Genomic DNA, 16,845 nt, shown 5'->3' with positions numbered 1-16,845 from the left:
GGCTGTATCTGTTCCGCCGAGGCGCCCTGGTGACGTGGCGTCGCGGTGATGCTCTCTCCCTTCACGCCGCACCTGACGCGCTGTTGCTTCCGCAGGTGTTCCGATTCGCCCACTCTGCTACGTCGAGGCGTTCTCGTGACCTGGCGTCGCATCCAATGAGAATTTAGGTGCCCTTTCGCTGGTACAGACGCCGGCTTTCTCGCTCAATGGGCCATTTGATGCTTTCACATCAATAAGCCAAAGATGACTGTTTTTGACTATTCGCACTTTGCACCGTTAGTACACAAGCAAAAAAAAAGGTGTGTGTCATTTAACTTTACCCTCGCGATAATTATTTCGTCACTTCATTATATTCTGCCGCTAAAACCTTTACGGTTCACTTGCTCGACACACTGCAATAAGGGACACTGCACCAGTGTGTTATACGCCGCACGGCCATTGTATGTTCATTTGCCTGAGAGACTGCCCTTCGCTGAAGCGTGACCAGAAGTGGTACTACACTAAGCCTTGACAAAACTTCTAGAAAGCATTAATTACGGTGATTCACCCTGAGCTTCTTGCTTTGCTAATCAGCCGTGTCACGCTGACTATGCCGGTTCTGTTATATATCGCAGAGCCTAAGCAGCATTGTGCTTGATTAATTCTTCTGCAGCCAAATTATTCAGGTGGCCGTATAAGAGAAAAATAAGTGTCCGCGGCAGGGCATGGTATCGCTCCAAAAATTAAATGAGCTCATTGTTTTTCATTTTTAGTTAATGCGAATCATTGCAGTCATGTAATGACTGCAATGATTCGCGAAGCGTCTCGTATGTTAACCGTCACACGTACCTTCGAGATGGGCGCTTGGCTTGCATTTTACTTGCGATGTTTGGTTATGCTTAGTGTTCGCACTTATTCACTTCATCTTGATTAAAGCATTTTTTTTTGTGTCATAAGTTTAATCACACGCTAAAAAATGCGGGAAAAGCGGCTCAAGTGCGCGCCAAAATCTCGGAGGCAACATGCCGTAATTTACCAAGTGCGAGCTATGACGGTGGTCACAAATAATGCTCCAGGAGACATATGTGCCGTGGAGCCACATACAGGGGTCCCAGCTAAGGTTAGCCAAGCTGTCAAGAAAAACAGATGCAATATACGATTATGATACATGCGTTGTGCAGTCTTGAGTCCTCTACCGCCGTGCACCAGGATAATCTTTCCGTGCTAATTATTCGATCAATTAAAGAAGAACAATCGAACTTTTTTTAGTTTTGAATTCAGGGCACGTATTTAGATGGGGAAATCTGTTATTGTGTCCTAAAACATCCCTTTCAGTCGCTTTCACCGCGCTATGACCTGGGCAGTTATTTTATCCTCATTTTACTCGTAGCGCGCTAAATATGAAGAATACCGCGTGATTGTACGGCCGCGCGCCTAGATACCGGCCAGCTGTCTTAAACGTGGTTTGAAGGAACTAATTCCGCTCATTGTCCGACTCGGCAACGATATGAAAGTGGCAAGCTGCCCGTGTTGGCTTTCGCTGATCGCGAGCTGCGCGTGCCGGGCGACGTTCCCAGCTTACGCAAAAAGCACGCCACATACAACTTTGCTCTCCAGACCAAACACAGAAGATACACGAAGGCTCCTAGCATCTGCACCTTGCTAGCTCAATTTCGTCAACGTGCACACTTGAAGCGGCGATGGATGAGCAGGAGCGGTGTACACGCCAGCGGCAGTGTATGCAAGAGCGACCCGAAAACTCTATTGAACGTTCTTCCAGTCACCAGCTCCATGGAAAGAGCCCTTATACGAAGTTCCTCTTTTTTTTCTTTCTCCTTCATGCAGGTTAGCAGACGATACATGAAAAAGGAGCAGTCGACCGCAGGCGCGATTCGAGCAGTTGAGCTCCGGGAATGTTGTGCGCTTGGCTCACCTGGGCGGGCGTCCTGATTGTCGCCGTGATGCCGTCTAGCGTGCTCTGCGCAGCGAGTGGTAGCGGCGTCCAGTCGTCTCAAACCGCGTACAACATGGAGGAAGAGTACGTTAAGCTGGCCCGAGAGCGCCCGACGTTTGCCGTCTACGCCCTCATCAACAACGTCGCTTGCGGTAAAGGGTGATTCTCTTTTACTGCGTTAGCATTAGGAGTGTCTCAGTGAAAAAAAGTGTATCTGTGTAGTGTGGGATGCCGGTCACGTAGTAGAGGCTTATATATATATATAGCGCAATTGACGGCTCCGGACTACCGTATGCTGCACTTCGCTCCTCGCGTGAGCTTCCGAATAACGCTTTGCTGTGGTGAACTCGGTTTACGTCATAGATCCGGAACCTGGAATAAGTGCGACGTAGTGCTAACGCATTGCTCTCGCATTTGTCGCTAGATCGCCACTGAATTTTCGGAATGTGTTATAGCACCGACCAAGAAAATGTGGCGCAGACGAAGTTAGCTTTTCGTGCCAGTATGCTCCAATATGGCGTCATATAAAAAATGGCGCATAGGTTAGAGGGGCCCTGAACCACTTTTATCGAAGTGGAGAAAGGCATTTGAAGTGAAAATAGGCTATTTCAGAAATGCTTTGCCGCAAAAAAGTACTTCAATGTGTTCAGCAGAAGCGCAGTTATTGGCAATCAAACACGGCCTCCACTGTGCTCCCATTCCTTATTCAATGTCTTGCACTGCGAAGGCTACGGCGGAGTGGGGCGGGACCACAAGGCTCACCGTGGCGCGCAGTTAAAATTTCAGTTTGGATGTTTACGTAGACGCCACGACTTCCGATTTTGGTGCCTACGACGCGCTAAACGTAAGCCAAACGCGGTTGTCCTCAGCGAGCCGCAGTCCGCTTAGCAAGTGGACTCCTGGCGGCACCTCGCGGCGGCAGCGGTGTAGCCGACCCCAGCGACCAATAGCAGCCGCGTATGGGAAAGCGCTTTATTACGAAATAAAGCGTCCAGAAGAGAGTGAGCAGCAGGGTTCTGTTTGAAAAGAGAGCGTTTGAGAGAAAGGTGACTCCGCGCTCCGCTTGCGAGCTTCACGCACCGCATACGACATCAAAACTTGGCGGAGATGTTGACAGCTGCGTATGCTACCCGCGGACTATGTTATTTCACCAAGCCCGATGGGTGGTTCAGGGCCCCTTTAATATGCCCCGATACCGCCGTATAGATTGACGACGTTGTTTTGTCCAGCTCGCCATCAGACCTGCAGGTTAAAGTGGTGGTGGAATCATGCCTTTTTAAAACTCGTATTGAAAAATTTGGAGAACAAGCGGACGCCTCGATCCGACGCGAGGAATTGCGTTTGTAAAATTTTTAACTTCGAAAAAGCAGTTCAGTTGCCTTGGTTATGCGACTCAGGACCAATGGTGTGAGTATAACCTTAAATTTGCTTTAAGAAAGCGCATAGTAACTCAGTGTTCACGAAGGGGACTCGACTCGTAATTCTTCCTGGAATCCACAGTGTAGAGCACAACTCTGCTTCAGAAGCGGTTCTAAGATTTATTATTTGTTGCATTTCGCGTGCGGAAAATTGGCTTTGAGAGTATGCTAAGTAGTAGTGTGCATATGAGCTAAATGTTTTGAATATAGGTCACTGTTTGATTTTATAAGCAGAGGTTTATCGTCAATTGCCAGATTCTGCACACAATCGTTCGTTTTGCATTGTGTTGCTGCCCCATTTATCCAAGTGTATCAGTGTAACTGTTACTGTGGGCCCATTCGCACTTCTTGGAGTATGGGACTCAATAGTCTCCACAATATGTTTCTCTGACTATACTTGTTTATGTACTATCGTACTAAATTAAATTCTGAAGCTATGAATTTGCTCTCGTCGTTACTGTGATAACAACTGTCAGAGTTTCCTTCGATCACCGAGATCTTACTGTGCAGCTGGCAATAATACACTACGATATACGCCGCTGCAGAATACGAGGTTGTAGTTATACTGATTCTGCCTTAGTAGCGAGAAGTTAGGTATATTTCGTGAGATACCTGCATTAGACATAAAAATGAAGGCGTGTTTAAGTTTATTTTTGCTTTGTTTGTACGTGCAGAAAGATGCCGCATGAATGCTTCGTTCCTGGACAAGGCGAAAAAATGTCTCCAAGAAGTGTGAGTGTCAGGTATTCGGTTATTTTCGCAACAGACAAATAGTGCCTATGGCGACTGAATAAGGGCTGAAAAACTGCACCATTGTATGGCATGCCAATAACTCACCTATCCATTCATTGAATACATTTTATGTTTTTCGTTTCACAGATCTTTGACGGACAGAAATAAAATAAAGACGCTACAGACATCACCGCGTGGATTAGTACAACTCTGTTATTGCTAACTACAACATTCTGCTCAAACATAAATCTGTCTGAATTTGTCAGCAAGGGCGCGGGCTATTTTTAAATGCTTGACACAGCGCAAGACATGTTCCGGCAAGTTTTGTGGCTAACCCAGTCGCTCTAGAGTCGCTCTAGATTCAATCATGGCAGCTCGGAAGTTCTTGCGGCCGAAAGAGGCCGTGTTTAATGGAAACTCCACCTTGAAGTGACTTTTTTTCTGTGTGTGTTTGGGCCCCTTCTCACCAGAGCAATAACTTTGTGAGCAGTGCTGAGGCTATACCACAAAATATGAGTCACTCGGGTACGTTGACGCGCAATTATTACCGAGCTGATATGGGACAGCAATCACTGAGCAATACAGTTGCCTATCAGTACTTGAAAATTATTGCGGTGAGTACGGTGCTCGTCACCTCGTATAAAAGGCGTCAAGCTGCCCTGAACTCACTAGTACAGTGCAAGTTAGCCGGTATACGGAAAATCTCTTCTGAACATCCTTTGTAACATAGCCGTCTTAAAAGAAACGGAACGTTTTGGGTCAAAAAAAAAAAAAAAAGACGCGCATCGCTTGATTTCTTGCTTTTGGGCGCATTTCAGCCTCAGGGAGACCTGCAGTCACGAGTATTCTTTACGGCAGTTGAATATTCCGTCGTAATTACTCAAGGTTTATCTCGAAGCGCTTCCATGTGCAGGACCACTTTGTCCGTTACTTCGTTTTCTCTCCAGCATGCGTCAACCATTGTTCTACATTCTCACTTCAGGTAAATTTGAAAACAAAGACGTGCATTACAGAAGAACAGTACCTACTGGAATACGTGAGTATGCCTCGTCTCTTTAGCGATCCAACTTGTCGTGCCTCGCTTACGGCTTGTACTGCTACACGCGCTCAGTTGAACCGGAGACCGCTTTTCTCGCAGCTAGAAACACGTTCTATCTGCTAGCGAAGCAACCTCTCGTGAAGAGCTGCTGCTAAGTGCGCGTGGATTGCACACGTTAACAGACTAACTTGCTACTGTGTATTAGTATAGGTATTGCGGAAATGGTAATAGCCGTATAGCACGTGTAGCAGCTGGTAGCAGCTGCCATTTCATAGTGCAGCAGACCACGTGCCAGCCTTCGAAAACGAAGGCGAAGTGTCTCCTTCTCTTGTGACCACGTGACGCGAGTCTCGGCTGGCAAGAAAAGGCAAGAACAATGGGGGGCTTGGTGCAACGTCGACTGTTGAGGTCGAGCTCTCTTCTACAGACGCAGTGTCGATCGCTGCGCACTGACATTGGCCATTTCTCGTCATCAGTATAACGTATTTTTATTTGTGGCCCGCTTCATTCATTCGTCAGCTAAAGCCACAATATATATTACAACAAACAAAGTTGAGTGCACAGGTACCCAGTGTGCCGAAATACGTCCAAAAACAGCTATGTCAGCGCAGTTGGGCAAAGGATGCAAAGCTATAGCGCGAATGTCGCTCGACGAGTAAGAACTCTGACACGAATAAAGTCAACATGTATGTTCACGTGTACGGTCTTCGAGGACTCTGACCGACTCTTTAGACGACACTGTACGGTATCTGAAAAGAGGACGAGGTTAGTAACGGATGAGATCGTCGTCGAGTTCTAGACATGGTTCTGTCCATGAAGTAACGCGTAAACCTCTTTGCGCTAATCACACCTTGTATACCACATATTGTAGAGTTGACGGAGGAGCTTTGATATTTGACCTGTGCACTTACATTGATCATGACCTTTGAACTGGACCGACCCAAGAGATACTTAAGGCAATCGGAAATTTACGCGTATAAGTATGCCCTAATTGGAGTGACCAAATTGGGCTCATGTTAGGGTGTCGCGCGTGACTCACTTATTTGGTAGGCGTTGTCACAGAACCCGAATGCACTTCATAACTGCATCAGATAGGGTCATAGTGCTAGAAGACACGGACAAACGAGCGCTAACTTTCAAATGAATGTTTATTTCCAGAAACAACCGTATTTGTAGGCCCGCACACCGAAAAGGCCCAATCACCGCACATGAAATCCGGCCGCGTCCAGGAACGCAAATTCACTTGTAGTCAGAGCAACTGAAGGGGAACTGATGCAGCTATCAGCGGCCGTCGCTATCAAAGTGGCTTCAACAACTTCTCGCGTAACTTTATCTGCATTTCTATGCAAAACAGACGATGAGCAAAATGAGAGCCAGGTGAGAGCAGGAGCCAACGTTCCGACAAGTGGACTTGTCAGAACGTTGGCTCCTGCTCTCACCTTTTTCTCGTTTTGCTCATCGTCTTGAATTTCTGTCTTCCGCATTCCCATTGTTTTTCCTATACAAAAGAGAGCACTTTTTAAACAAGGGTTTACAGCGAAAATAATCGCTATGGTTGTTTCTGGAAATAAACACTCAGTTGAAAGTTAGCGCTTGTCCTGTTGTCTCGTTCTTGTCCATGTCTTCTGGCGCTATGGCCCCCTTTGATGTATCTAACTAGCCTAAAAATCCATACTTTTAAACTTTATAACTGCAGTGCTTGGCTGTAAAACAGAGCAGCTGAGGGCAACGCAGTTGGTTTAACTGCTACTTGAACGCAAATTCTGTTACCTTGTTGATAGTCTCAAAGCGAATCGCTATATTTGTCTCACTGTATACCGCATGCGAAGGACTCGGCAAGCGTTAGGAAATGTTTCTCTTCATTCTGATCAGTATATTTACATGTTCACGGGTGACAGGATGAAGGCAGTGCCATATAATAATGGTAGGAAACAGTGTTCAGCGGTGCTAGTCAGCAAGCACGACATCGACAAATATCACTGCGTTCCACGAAACGATTTAGGCAATGCTGCGCCGCAAATACGCGCATCACGAGTTTCTTCGGCACTTCATGAAAATTGTAGTGCAAGACTTTCAACGCGATCACTCAATCTTTTCTCTTGCAGGGAGACAATGCAATGGGAATTGTGGTAAGTTGTCTTGTTCCAAACATCATAACATCTCAGGCATTTTCCGCCGATACTATAGACTAGCAAGCGATACAAATGGCTTTAGCCTATTTAGTCGTCTATGCTTTTCCGCTGCTTTCAAGTCAGGCGTGTGCGTTTAGACCTCAGGTTCCTTTTGAGACAAAAACAAGTGCGCACGCACGTTCGTCTTCTTTCTTGTGCGTGGGTATTCTTCGCTCGGTTGACTACAAAGGTGTACGTGTTTTATCCTCAGCTATGTACTTAGACGTACACAGAAGCGAATAGGCGTTTGTGTTAGCTGTTGTACGTGTGTGTTTAGATATAAGTTGCGTATTTGCCGATGTTTGACCAAAGCACAAACAACAGGGGCCGCTTCTCGTTCGCGGGAGAAGCTTGTGATTGGCTAAGCCCACTTTAGCTAAGGAATGATATACTCGTCAGTGATTGGTGTCTGTTCATATAGGAACCGTTCTAACTATCCGAGCTGCTTTGTGAGTTCGGGTACATGCTCTTAAAATTTGAAGGGTGTCAGATAAGGTGACACCCATAGTCAGATATTGAGAATTTAACATTGAGAAATACCTCACATGTTCAAAGTTGATCAAAGAATGGGTTAATGACAAGCCCAAATATAATAAAAACGCGGGGCCACATTATTATTTGCGCACACAAAAAGGGTGAGAACCCCATGAAAGAGATACATTTCGCTATTTATTTAATATACTTTCAGCGCCTTTTATGCATCACGGGGATGAGTAAAGTACTCTAGGCGCGCATATTTCGTGCTCCGCCACTACCGCTCTGTATTCATGGCCGAAACACGTATCCCGTGCTCGGCGCATTACCACACTGGCTATATGGCACATATTTCAGCCGGGAGAAACGACGTCAACGTCGAGCGACGTCACACCTAAAGTGCGTCGGAAACACGCTCTCATTCTAGGGTAAAGTTTCATTGATTGATCGATTGAACGATTGATTGATTGATTGATTGATTGATTGGGATCCCCGCAATAGCCCTGTAAGTTTGTTGTCTTTCAAAACGAAAGCTATATCCAGTGCCCGTCCTTCACTTTCACCACTCTTCTGGAACTTTCGTGTCATCCCCTGCCGTAGCCCCTCGGCGCCAGTTCCTGAATGTACATTCTCTATCTGTCTTTTCACGCTGTTCTTGCGACAGCGCTCAAGGTCACCTGACAGTTGAGCATAGTGTGTCCGTCAGAAATATCGCATCCACAACGCTGAGATCATTTCTGTGCTTCGTTAACTTCCTCGGTGGCCCAGCCGCTATGACATTCTGCTGATAAGCGCAGGATCGTGGGTTTGATCCCCTGCCACAGCAGTCTCATTTCGACGGGAGTGCACTGAAAAAAAAAATCGAAAAAAAAAGAACATCGTGCAGTGAGCATTGAGTGATGCACGTACAGAACCCCCGGTGGTTGAAAATAACCAGAATCTCTTTACTGCGGCGCCTCCCATAGCCCGTGTGTTGCATTGGGTTGTTTAACTCTGGAATCAAAAGATAAATAAACGTCGTCTGCTCTCTTTTCAGAGTTGTTACGTCAAGCGCCTGCACATGACGTTGGAGAAGCTCTACTGCCTTCTGGTAAGACTGTACAACTTGCTGCAAATTGGTAGTTGCAAAAGGCTGTCAGTTGTGCGACGTACGGTATATCGAAAGACGACTAACGGGTTTAGAATAACAACTTAACCGTGCCACTGTCTTAGGTTCTTCCACTGCGATTTTGTCTTTGATATTAAAACGATTAGGAATGACACTGGAAATCATCCTGCCTAGCTGCAGTTTTTTTGTAAATAGTAAGTCGGAACCTGGCTGTGGAAACAAGTCGTTTATGAATGTAGGGCGAATCCACTGTCGCATAGTTGATTCATGATTAGATGGAAACAGCGTTACTAGACAAAACGAAGGAAAAAGGAACACATACTAACGTTATTATGGTATTCATTTAATCGTTTTCAAGGTATCTGACGGTTCGACGTTTTCCTTGAGAAGAACTTGAGTTTGGCCTAGTTGGTGTTTACTGCATGACATGTTGACCGCTAATCAAGGACAAAGACCGAGAAAGAGAAACACAAAAAGACGACACGGGCGGTAACTTGCAACTGATTTATTCACGGGAACACGTACAAATATATAGAGAAATATGACGTGCGCAGTGCGCAGCACCAAGTCCACTCATCAGCCTAGAGGGGCAACCACTTATAAAAAAGAAACCTATGTCTGATTCAAACAGTTCAATGGAGGTACCTTCATTAAGCTGTTTAAATCAGAGATAGTTTTTTTTAATCTTCATTAAGCTGTTTGAATCAGATATAGTTTTTTTTTATAAGTGGTTGCTCCGCTATGCTAATATGAGTGGATTTGGTGCTGCGCACTGCGCACGTCATATTTGTCTATATATTTCTACGTGTTCCCGTGAATAAATCAGCTGCAAGTTACCGCCCGCGTCGTCGTTTTGTGTTTCTCTTTATCTGTCTTTGTCCTTGATTAGCGGTCGACATGTCGTGACGTTTTCCTTGTCGCGTGATAGAAACACGACTCCGTGCATCGTACAAATGATTCTCGCTGTTTTTTGTGACATCCGCGTGGCATCCTAGAGACAACATTCACTCTTGCTCCGAGACACGGCACTTAAAAGGGGGCGGAAAGCACAACATCGACACCAACTCGTATCTCAGATTCTTCGAAGTTGTTAAACTGATGAATGGATACCACAGCAACCATTTATTTTTTCTTTCTTCGTTCGACAAGAAGAATTGGGGCTGTTCTTTTTATTTTAATATGTCGTGGCCACAGTCAGCAGTATGAGCAGAGGAAGATGAAGAAGGCCTGCGTATATTTATCCGTGACATCACGCTGCAAGGCCGACAGTGCTTGAAAAAATAAACCTTTGGAAACGCATTTGTGAGCAGCTAACCAGCTTACTCAATAACCAGCGGCCATAATGTCTGCCGTCTTGCGTACTGGGGTTGGGCTACACTGTACATGCTCAATATGGCAGTCTCCATCACCAAACAACGCCGCAGGGGTTACTCGAGTCTCGAATAATAGGTATCTGTGCTACATGGCGATGCCCCTCATACTGGCAGCAATGCCTGGCCTAATGTGGTAATTGCTACGAGCCAGCATTTGTCCACCATCCCCTCAAAAGAATACCGATTGGGTTCTTTTTCTGTCACGGAAAAAAGTTACATTTAGACGAAAAAACACGGTAAATAATCCCATACAGGGAAAAGCATATAGCGCGAAAGAAGAGAATGAAAGTCGCAAGCATACAGGGACCGCACACACACCAGTGAGTTGAGAACACAGCAACAGACTTAAGTAAAGATTTTTAACAGCGCCTCTCGAGGCGCAAAGTGAAACTGCGGAAAAGAGACGAAAATCCCAAGTAGTACTGTTTCGCATTTATAGACCTTTATTTCAAGGGCTCCGTCATATTGCGTAGGTAGTGGCACCATCTATGAGCCGTCGGCCTGCTGGCAGCAGGCTAACGCTGCGCGTTGTGTGCGAGATATATGCTTGGTGGCAGTTTCTGGTGGTTCTTTTCGCGCTCGTGCGTTCTGTTTAGTATGACGTGGCGTTTTCTGCGTGGGAAACGGTTCGTTGTGACACACGTAAGTGATTAAAGTCAGCGTCGCCGGAGTTTTTGCGGGCGTTGAGGCGGATGGAGCACCTAGCGTGATGTGTGCGCGCGTGTTTGAGCCTACAATCAGCCTGAACGATCAGTTGTGTATTTCTTAAAATTCGTTTCATGAATGTGACTTTACTGCAAGATTCTCACTGTAATTATAAGCTGTGGTTTACCAGCAATCAGGAGTTAAGAAACATACGCGACGATCGTAACAGCGTATGTACCGTTCTGCTACGGAATACGTTCTGCTGTTCACTTTGACAAGCCTTCAAATTGTCAGCTGGACATACATACACTTCTGCGACCACTTAGTTTGGTGGACGCGATTCCGCACACAAATCAGATAGTTAATAATAACATACCATACGGTGTGATCGAGCGGCCGGCTGTGGATTGCGCCGCTTCGAGCTTGCATTGGGTTGGCGGTACACGAGCACTCCTGTGTTTCAGTTGCCACGCCTAGCAATCAGACGGGGAGAAGATTTTATCATTCGCGCTGGCAATTCACAGACCCCGCTGTTCCTCGTCGAGTGGAAACCTATACAGCGAAAATAGTTCAAAACACATACACACATCGCGGCTGATGATGCAGTTCACGTGCTTGCGCAGTCAAGAGAAATTCACGCATACTGTAGTTACTGCTGCACCGAAAGGCTACACGATGGCTCCCCAAGGACCTTGTATGAACTGACATCACGTAAGGTTTCCGTAGAATGAACAATAACACCTCCAAATGGTTACGGAGTACGCGTCGGCAACACATCCAAGCAGCGCCGCGCCGGCTCGCACCAGCCAGAGAGGAGGAAAGGCTGTCGGTGAGCCCTTTCCCCCTTGCCCTACGAGATTTTGCATATTACTGACAACTGCTTTTCCAATGCATCGGTTTCAAAAGACTGTCGGCCTTCCGGCGTGACGCTATGGCTAAATGCGCCCAATCTTGCTCTTATATCTACGAGATGTTCTGTTTATGAATTCAATCTTTCTTTATCGGCATTGAAAATATCGTCCCATGTGTGTGTTGTTAAAACTCAAATCGACCGCACCATCGGGTATCTGATGCAGTTGGTAAAGGTCTTTTGCCGTGTCTTTAAGCGCAGCATTCTGATGTCACTTCGCAGAGGGCCAACGAGTTGATGGAGAACCCCGGTTTGGAGGTCGCGCCGACGGCAACCCGATCTTCAACCCGTGGGCCACTAATACGCTGGCCACGCCGAAAGCCATACCGGCAGGTTTTGGCCGCGGGAAATGCATCAGAATACGGCGACAAGGAGGTTCGGCCTAACAACGTGGAGCCTGCCGCAGGTGAATACGAGCTCCATCCCGACGGTCACCGCCCATACCGACGCCCGGATCCAGACTACGAAGGAACGAGAGGTGACAGCACGCCGCCAGAGGAGAAGGATTACGATGACGAAATAGCCAGGTGGCGAGAGGACTACTGGAAGAAACGCCGCTATGTTTATAATGAGGATAACGATGGCGATGTGGTCGATTCCGCCGGTGGACAGCACCAGGAGAGCAACCGCCCGCCGCGCTGGCAGCAGCGCCGTCGCAAGAACGAAGATTCTCCTGACCTGGGAGACTCGAACGGCAGCAGCGATGAGCGTCAAAAGAGCAGACCCTACCGTCGGCACGGTGCAGCAGGAAATTCCTGGGACAACGGCCATGGAAGGGCGCCAGAAGGAGGATATGACGTCGTCGAAGACGCACTGGAGAAGCGTAATGGAAGGGGAGCGGGAGGATCACAAAGAGGCTATGACGCTGACCAAGGAGAGGCTGTTGACAACAGTGGTAGAAAGAGAGCAAGAGAGCCACTAGGAGGCTACGAGGATGGCTACGAAAGTGTCCCGGTCAATGGTCGCAGAATAAGGACAAAAAGACCACAAGAAGGCTACGAGGCAGAACAAGATGATGCCCTGTACAAGAGACATGGAAGGAGAACAAGGGGGCCACAAAAAGGCTACGATGCTGACCGAAGAGAAGCCCTGGACAACAGTAGCAGAAAGAGAACAAGAGGCCCACCAGGAGACTACGAGGATGACCAAGAAGGGCTCCCGGACAATGGCCGTAGAGTAAGGACAAGAGGACCCCAAGAAGGCTTTGAACCTGATCGAGAAGGGAACGTAAGAAACAGTCGTGGAGAGGGAGCAAGAGGAGCGAACGGACACTACGATGATGATAAAAGAGCCCTTGGCGGCAGCCACGGAAAGAGAACGAGAGAACCACAAGGATTATATAAATCCGACGAAGAGGAAGGCCCGGGCAGCAGTCGCAAAAGAAAGACGAGAGGACCTCAAAGAGACTACGATGCTGATCGAGAAGACGCCCTGGAGAACAGCTATGAAAACAGAAGAGGACCACAAGATTACGATGCTGACCAAGACGGTGTCCCGGCCAACGGGCGCACCAAAATGACGAAAGGACGACAAGGAGGCTATGGTGCTGACCAAGGAAGGACCATGTCTACTGGTCCCAGAAGGACAAGTGTACCACGAGAAAGTTACGAGGCTGACCAAGATCCCTCGCATGATTGGTCTGCAGGAATAGAGGACGATGAAACGCCGTCCTACATAAGCGGCGGTGGTCGCGAACGCAATTCTGTAAAAAGCTTCGAACACGACACTGAAGAGTCATTCTCGACCGTGGACACGGATTTGTCCAGGCGATCGAAAATGGAAAGAAGAGGTGGCCGAGGCAGGACGGATGGTAAGCGTGGGCTTAGCGAAGTTCAGTAGATATTAATTCTTTATTCATGTTCATGTGCTGGGAGTTATCGGTTATACTGGTTTCACGTTAGCCTCCGGGGTAACCGAGTTGGTGGAGAGTCTGCGCCAGAAAGGCGAAATCGCCTGGTTTTATATTCAGAAAAACGAGGAATAATTCAACTGATAAACTGTCTTTCTGATGAACCGGTACATATATTTCTTGTAGATTCGCGCTAACGTGAAGCGGATGACTGTTTACTTTTTCATGAACCTTCGTGCACATTGCATGTTTCCGCAGAACTTTGATTTAGTTCAAAAGCAGAAAGTAGACACTCCCAGTGGCATGCACATGAGCCAGCAAGCTTTTGCCATTGGTATGTCACATGAATCAAAAGACATCAAGATCTGCCAGCAATATTATCTGAGAGACAGCGAGAATCGATACAAGATCAGCATTGAAAAACACAAGCATACGTGAGCGAGGGATGAATCAGCGTGAATGAGTAAATGCGTACATATTTGTGAAGCCGGAATGAGACGCCGGGGGGAGGGGGGGGGAGAGACAGAGAGAGAGACAACGAAGGTAACAATCTAGACGGGACTGTATTCACTGTACCCGTTCCATATGTACTCTCACGGATATGTGAACTCATTTGCTTATAGTTGTCTGACGTGTGCTCCTTTTTCCCAACTTTGGATAGTCTTATTTTGCATTCATTTTCAACTGCTAAACGTTCTTAAAAGGTTCGGTTTACCATCTTCGCAATGTGGCATTTAAGCCTGTAACCATAACGCTTCTTAGTCGATGTGGTGTGACCGTACAATCGTTGTCTTCTGCTTCTTCACAGAGGAGCTGGGTAACAAGGCTCGCGAAGGATGGAGCAGGCGCTTAGAAGAACATGAAGCATCCACAGAAGGTGTCAGCGACAAAATGCCTCTGTACAAGCGTACGAGGAGGCGTCGAAAGAATCAAAACGAACAAGGCGACACGCTTCTAGACACGATACGTGCCAGAGACGCCAGGAAATCGCAGACGACTCCGTCCGGTTTCGAGGACTTCATAAGATTTGACGACGACGACGAGGGGCCTTCAGAAGCAAGCAGCGCTGACGGCGACCAGCGCAATCAGAAAGGAGAGATTCGTGAAGACCCCAAAGCTCGAACCAAGAGGCAGGACGATAAACACAATAGCCCTGGGCTGAACATTCCCTAGAAGTCATGTAGAATGCCAATGTGCCTGTCATATGGGAACAGGAACCGTATAAGTGACGTTTATATTAGCTTGTGGAAATGGAAAGCTTGTAGGGGAAAAAAGAACTGAGCAGGAAACTTAGGTACTAATTAAATGAACAATAATCGCTATAGCGGCTTCGTCAGAGTTTACTTTTTAATTTCTCTTCACTGTCGTATTCATCATCATTATCATGATCATCATCAGCCTATTTTATGTTTACTGCAGCCTTGAAAAGGAGGAAAAAATTCAAATTGCATTCTGGACTGGGCTGTGAAGTGCCAAAACCATGCTCTGATGGCACGCCATAGTTGGGTACTTCGGATTAATTTTTAACTTCCTGGGGTTCTTCAACATGCACCTAAATCTAAGTACACGAGCATTTTTATATTCCGGAGACATTTAGAATGCGGCTACTGCGGCAGGGATTGAACCCGTGACCTCGAGCTCAGCAGCACAGCGCCATGCCACTAAGCTACCGTGGCGGGTTAAAAAGAGGAAAAGTCAGTACCAGCAGTTTCCTGTTACCCATGTCTTGCCGTAAGCCTTCTCCCTCCTATGAGTGAGTGAAATAACTTTATTTAGGTCCCGAGAAGACGCAGGGGAGACCCCGTGTCACCCGGCTAGTCCCACGCAGGGACCGCTCATGGCCGAGCTTGACGGCCCGATCGCGGGCACTCTGGACGGCCAGGGTTTGGTCGTTGAGTTCGGGGCTGCCCAAAAGCGCAGCCCACCTATCCTCGCTGAAGGCGGAGCCGATGGCTTCACACTCCCGCAACACATGGTTCAATGTTGCTGTTAGTCCACAGGCAGGGCAGTCCGCACTGGGATACCTTTCAGGGTATATAGCGTGAAGAACCGCAAGGTTAGGATACGCACGAGCTTGTAAAAGTCGAAGAGTCACCGCCCGCGCCCTGCATAAGGCAGGGTGCGGGAGGGGGAATACCCGTCTTGACAGATAATAATGCTTGGTGATCTCATTAAACGTCATCAATGGTTCCTCGCGGGGTAGGGGGACTGCGGAGGCGACGCGGTCAGCGAGTCCTCGTGCGCGCTCTCGTTAGGGTTAGAGGGAGAGCCCTCAGTCGACCCCAAGTGAGCGGGAAACCAAATGAGAGAATGCAGAGAGATACTTTTCAAGCTTTGGAGAATGCGAAGGGCCTGAGGGGAGACCACCCCGGTTTGGTAGGCCTTAATGGCCGCCTTAATTAGAATCGCTATATATTGCCTCTCTGCGACCATCGCGCACAGCCAGCGCGATTGCAACCTGTTCGGCTACTAAGAGCTTCGAAGTGCGTACTGTAGCGCAGCAAGTGATCCTGGAATTAGAGTCGACGATGGATACGGCGAACGCCTCTTGTTAGACATATGCCGCGGCATCCACGAAGCTTGCCTCAATGTGGTTGTTACGGACATGTTCAAGTAGAGCTCTACCCCTGGCCCGATGTCTGCCGACGTTGTGTGCGGGGTGCATATTGCGGGGAATGGGCGCGATGCGCAGTTGAGATGTGATGTCGCTGGGAATCCGCACGGCGTCGGGGCACTGGTCAACAGCGTAAAGGTTCATCTCGGCGAGTGTCTTGCGGCCCGCTGGGGTGCCGGATATCCTGAGCAGCTGTGAACGCTATTGCGCCTCTATTATTTCTTCAAACGTGTTGTGCACTCCGAGCTTTAACAGGTTTTAGGTGTGAGTGCTTACAGGTAAGCCGAGGGCGAGCTTGAAGACCTTTCTGATGAGGGAATTTAACTTGTTCCTCTCTGCAACATGCCAATTATGCATGGCTGCCGAGTATGAAAGGTGGCAGAGCACAAAAGCTTGTATAATGCGGATGAGATTGTCTTCCTTGATTCCCCGGTGCCTGTTGGCGATCCTCCGGATGAGGCCGAGAGCACTCTCCGTCTTGGCGATGATCCTTCTGAGTGCGGTACCATTGGCACCGTTAGACTCGATATACATCCCCAACATTCGGAGCGAGTCCACTCTGGGCACCGGGGACCCGTC

At 47.7% G+C, this 16,845-nt stretch overlaps 1 protein-coding gene across 1 annotated transcript in view; it reads left to right on the top strand.

The window, feature by feature from the left end:
- Positions 1-14,825, top strand: part of LOC125943503 (eukaryotic translation initiation factor 3 subunit A-like) — a 15,817-nt gene extending 992 nt beyond the window's left edge. Inside the window, exons 2-5 of the mRNA XM_049662849.1 lie at positions 7,228-7,251; positions 8,804-8,857; positions 12,026-13,613; positions 14,461-14,825. Of these exons, the coding sequence (XP_049518806.1) occupies positions 7,228-7,251; positions 8,804-8,857; positions 12,026-13,613; positions 14,461-14,825 (2,031 nt within the window). The remainder of the gene's footprint in view (positions 1-7,227; positions 7,252-8,803; positions 8,858-12,025; positions 13,614-14,460) is intronic.
- Positions 14,826-16,845: the final 2,020 nt, after the last annotated feature.

Source organism: Dermacentor silvarum, chromosome 2 (assembly GCF_013339745.2).
Source record: "Dermacentor silvarum isolate Dsil-2018 chromosome 2, BIME_Dsil_1.4, whole genome shotgun sequence".
Lineage (NCBI taxonomy): Eukaryota > Metazoa > Arthropoda > Arachnida > Ixodida > Ixodidae > Dermacentor > Dermacentor silvarum.
This window is presented reverse-complemented; position numbering and strand designations above follow the sequence as displayed.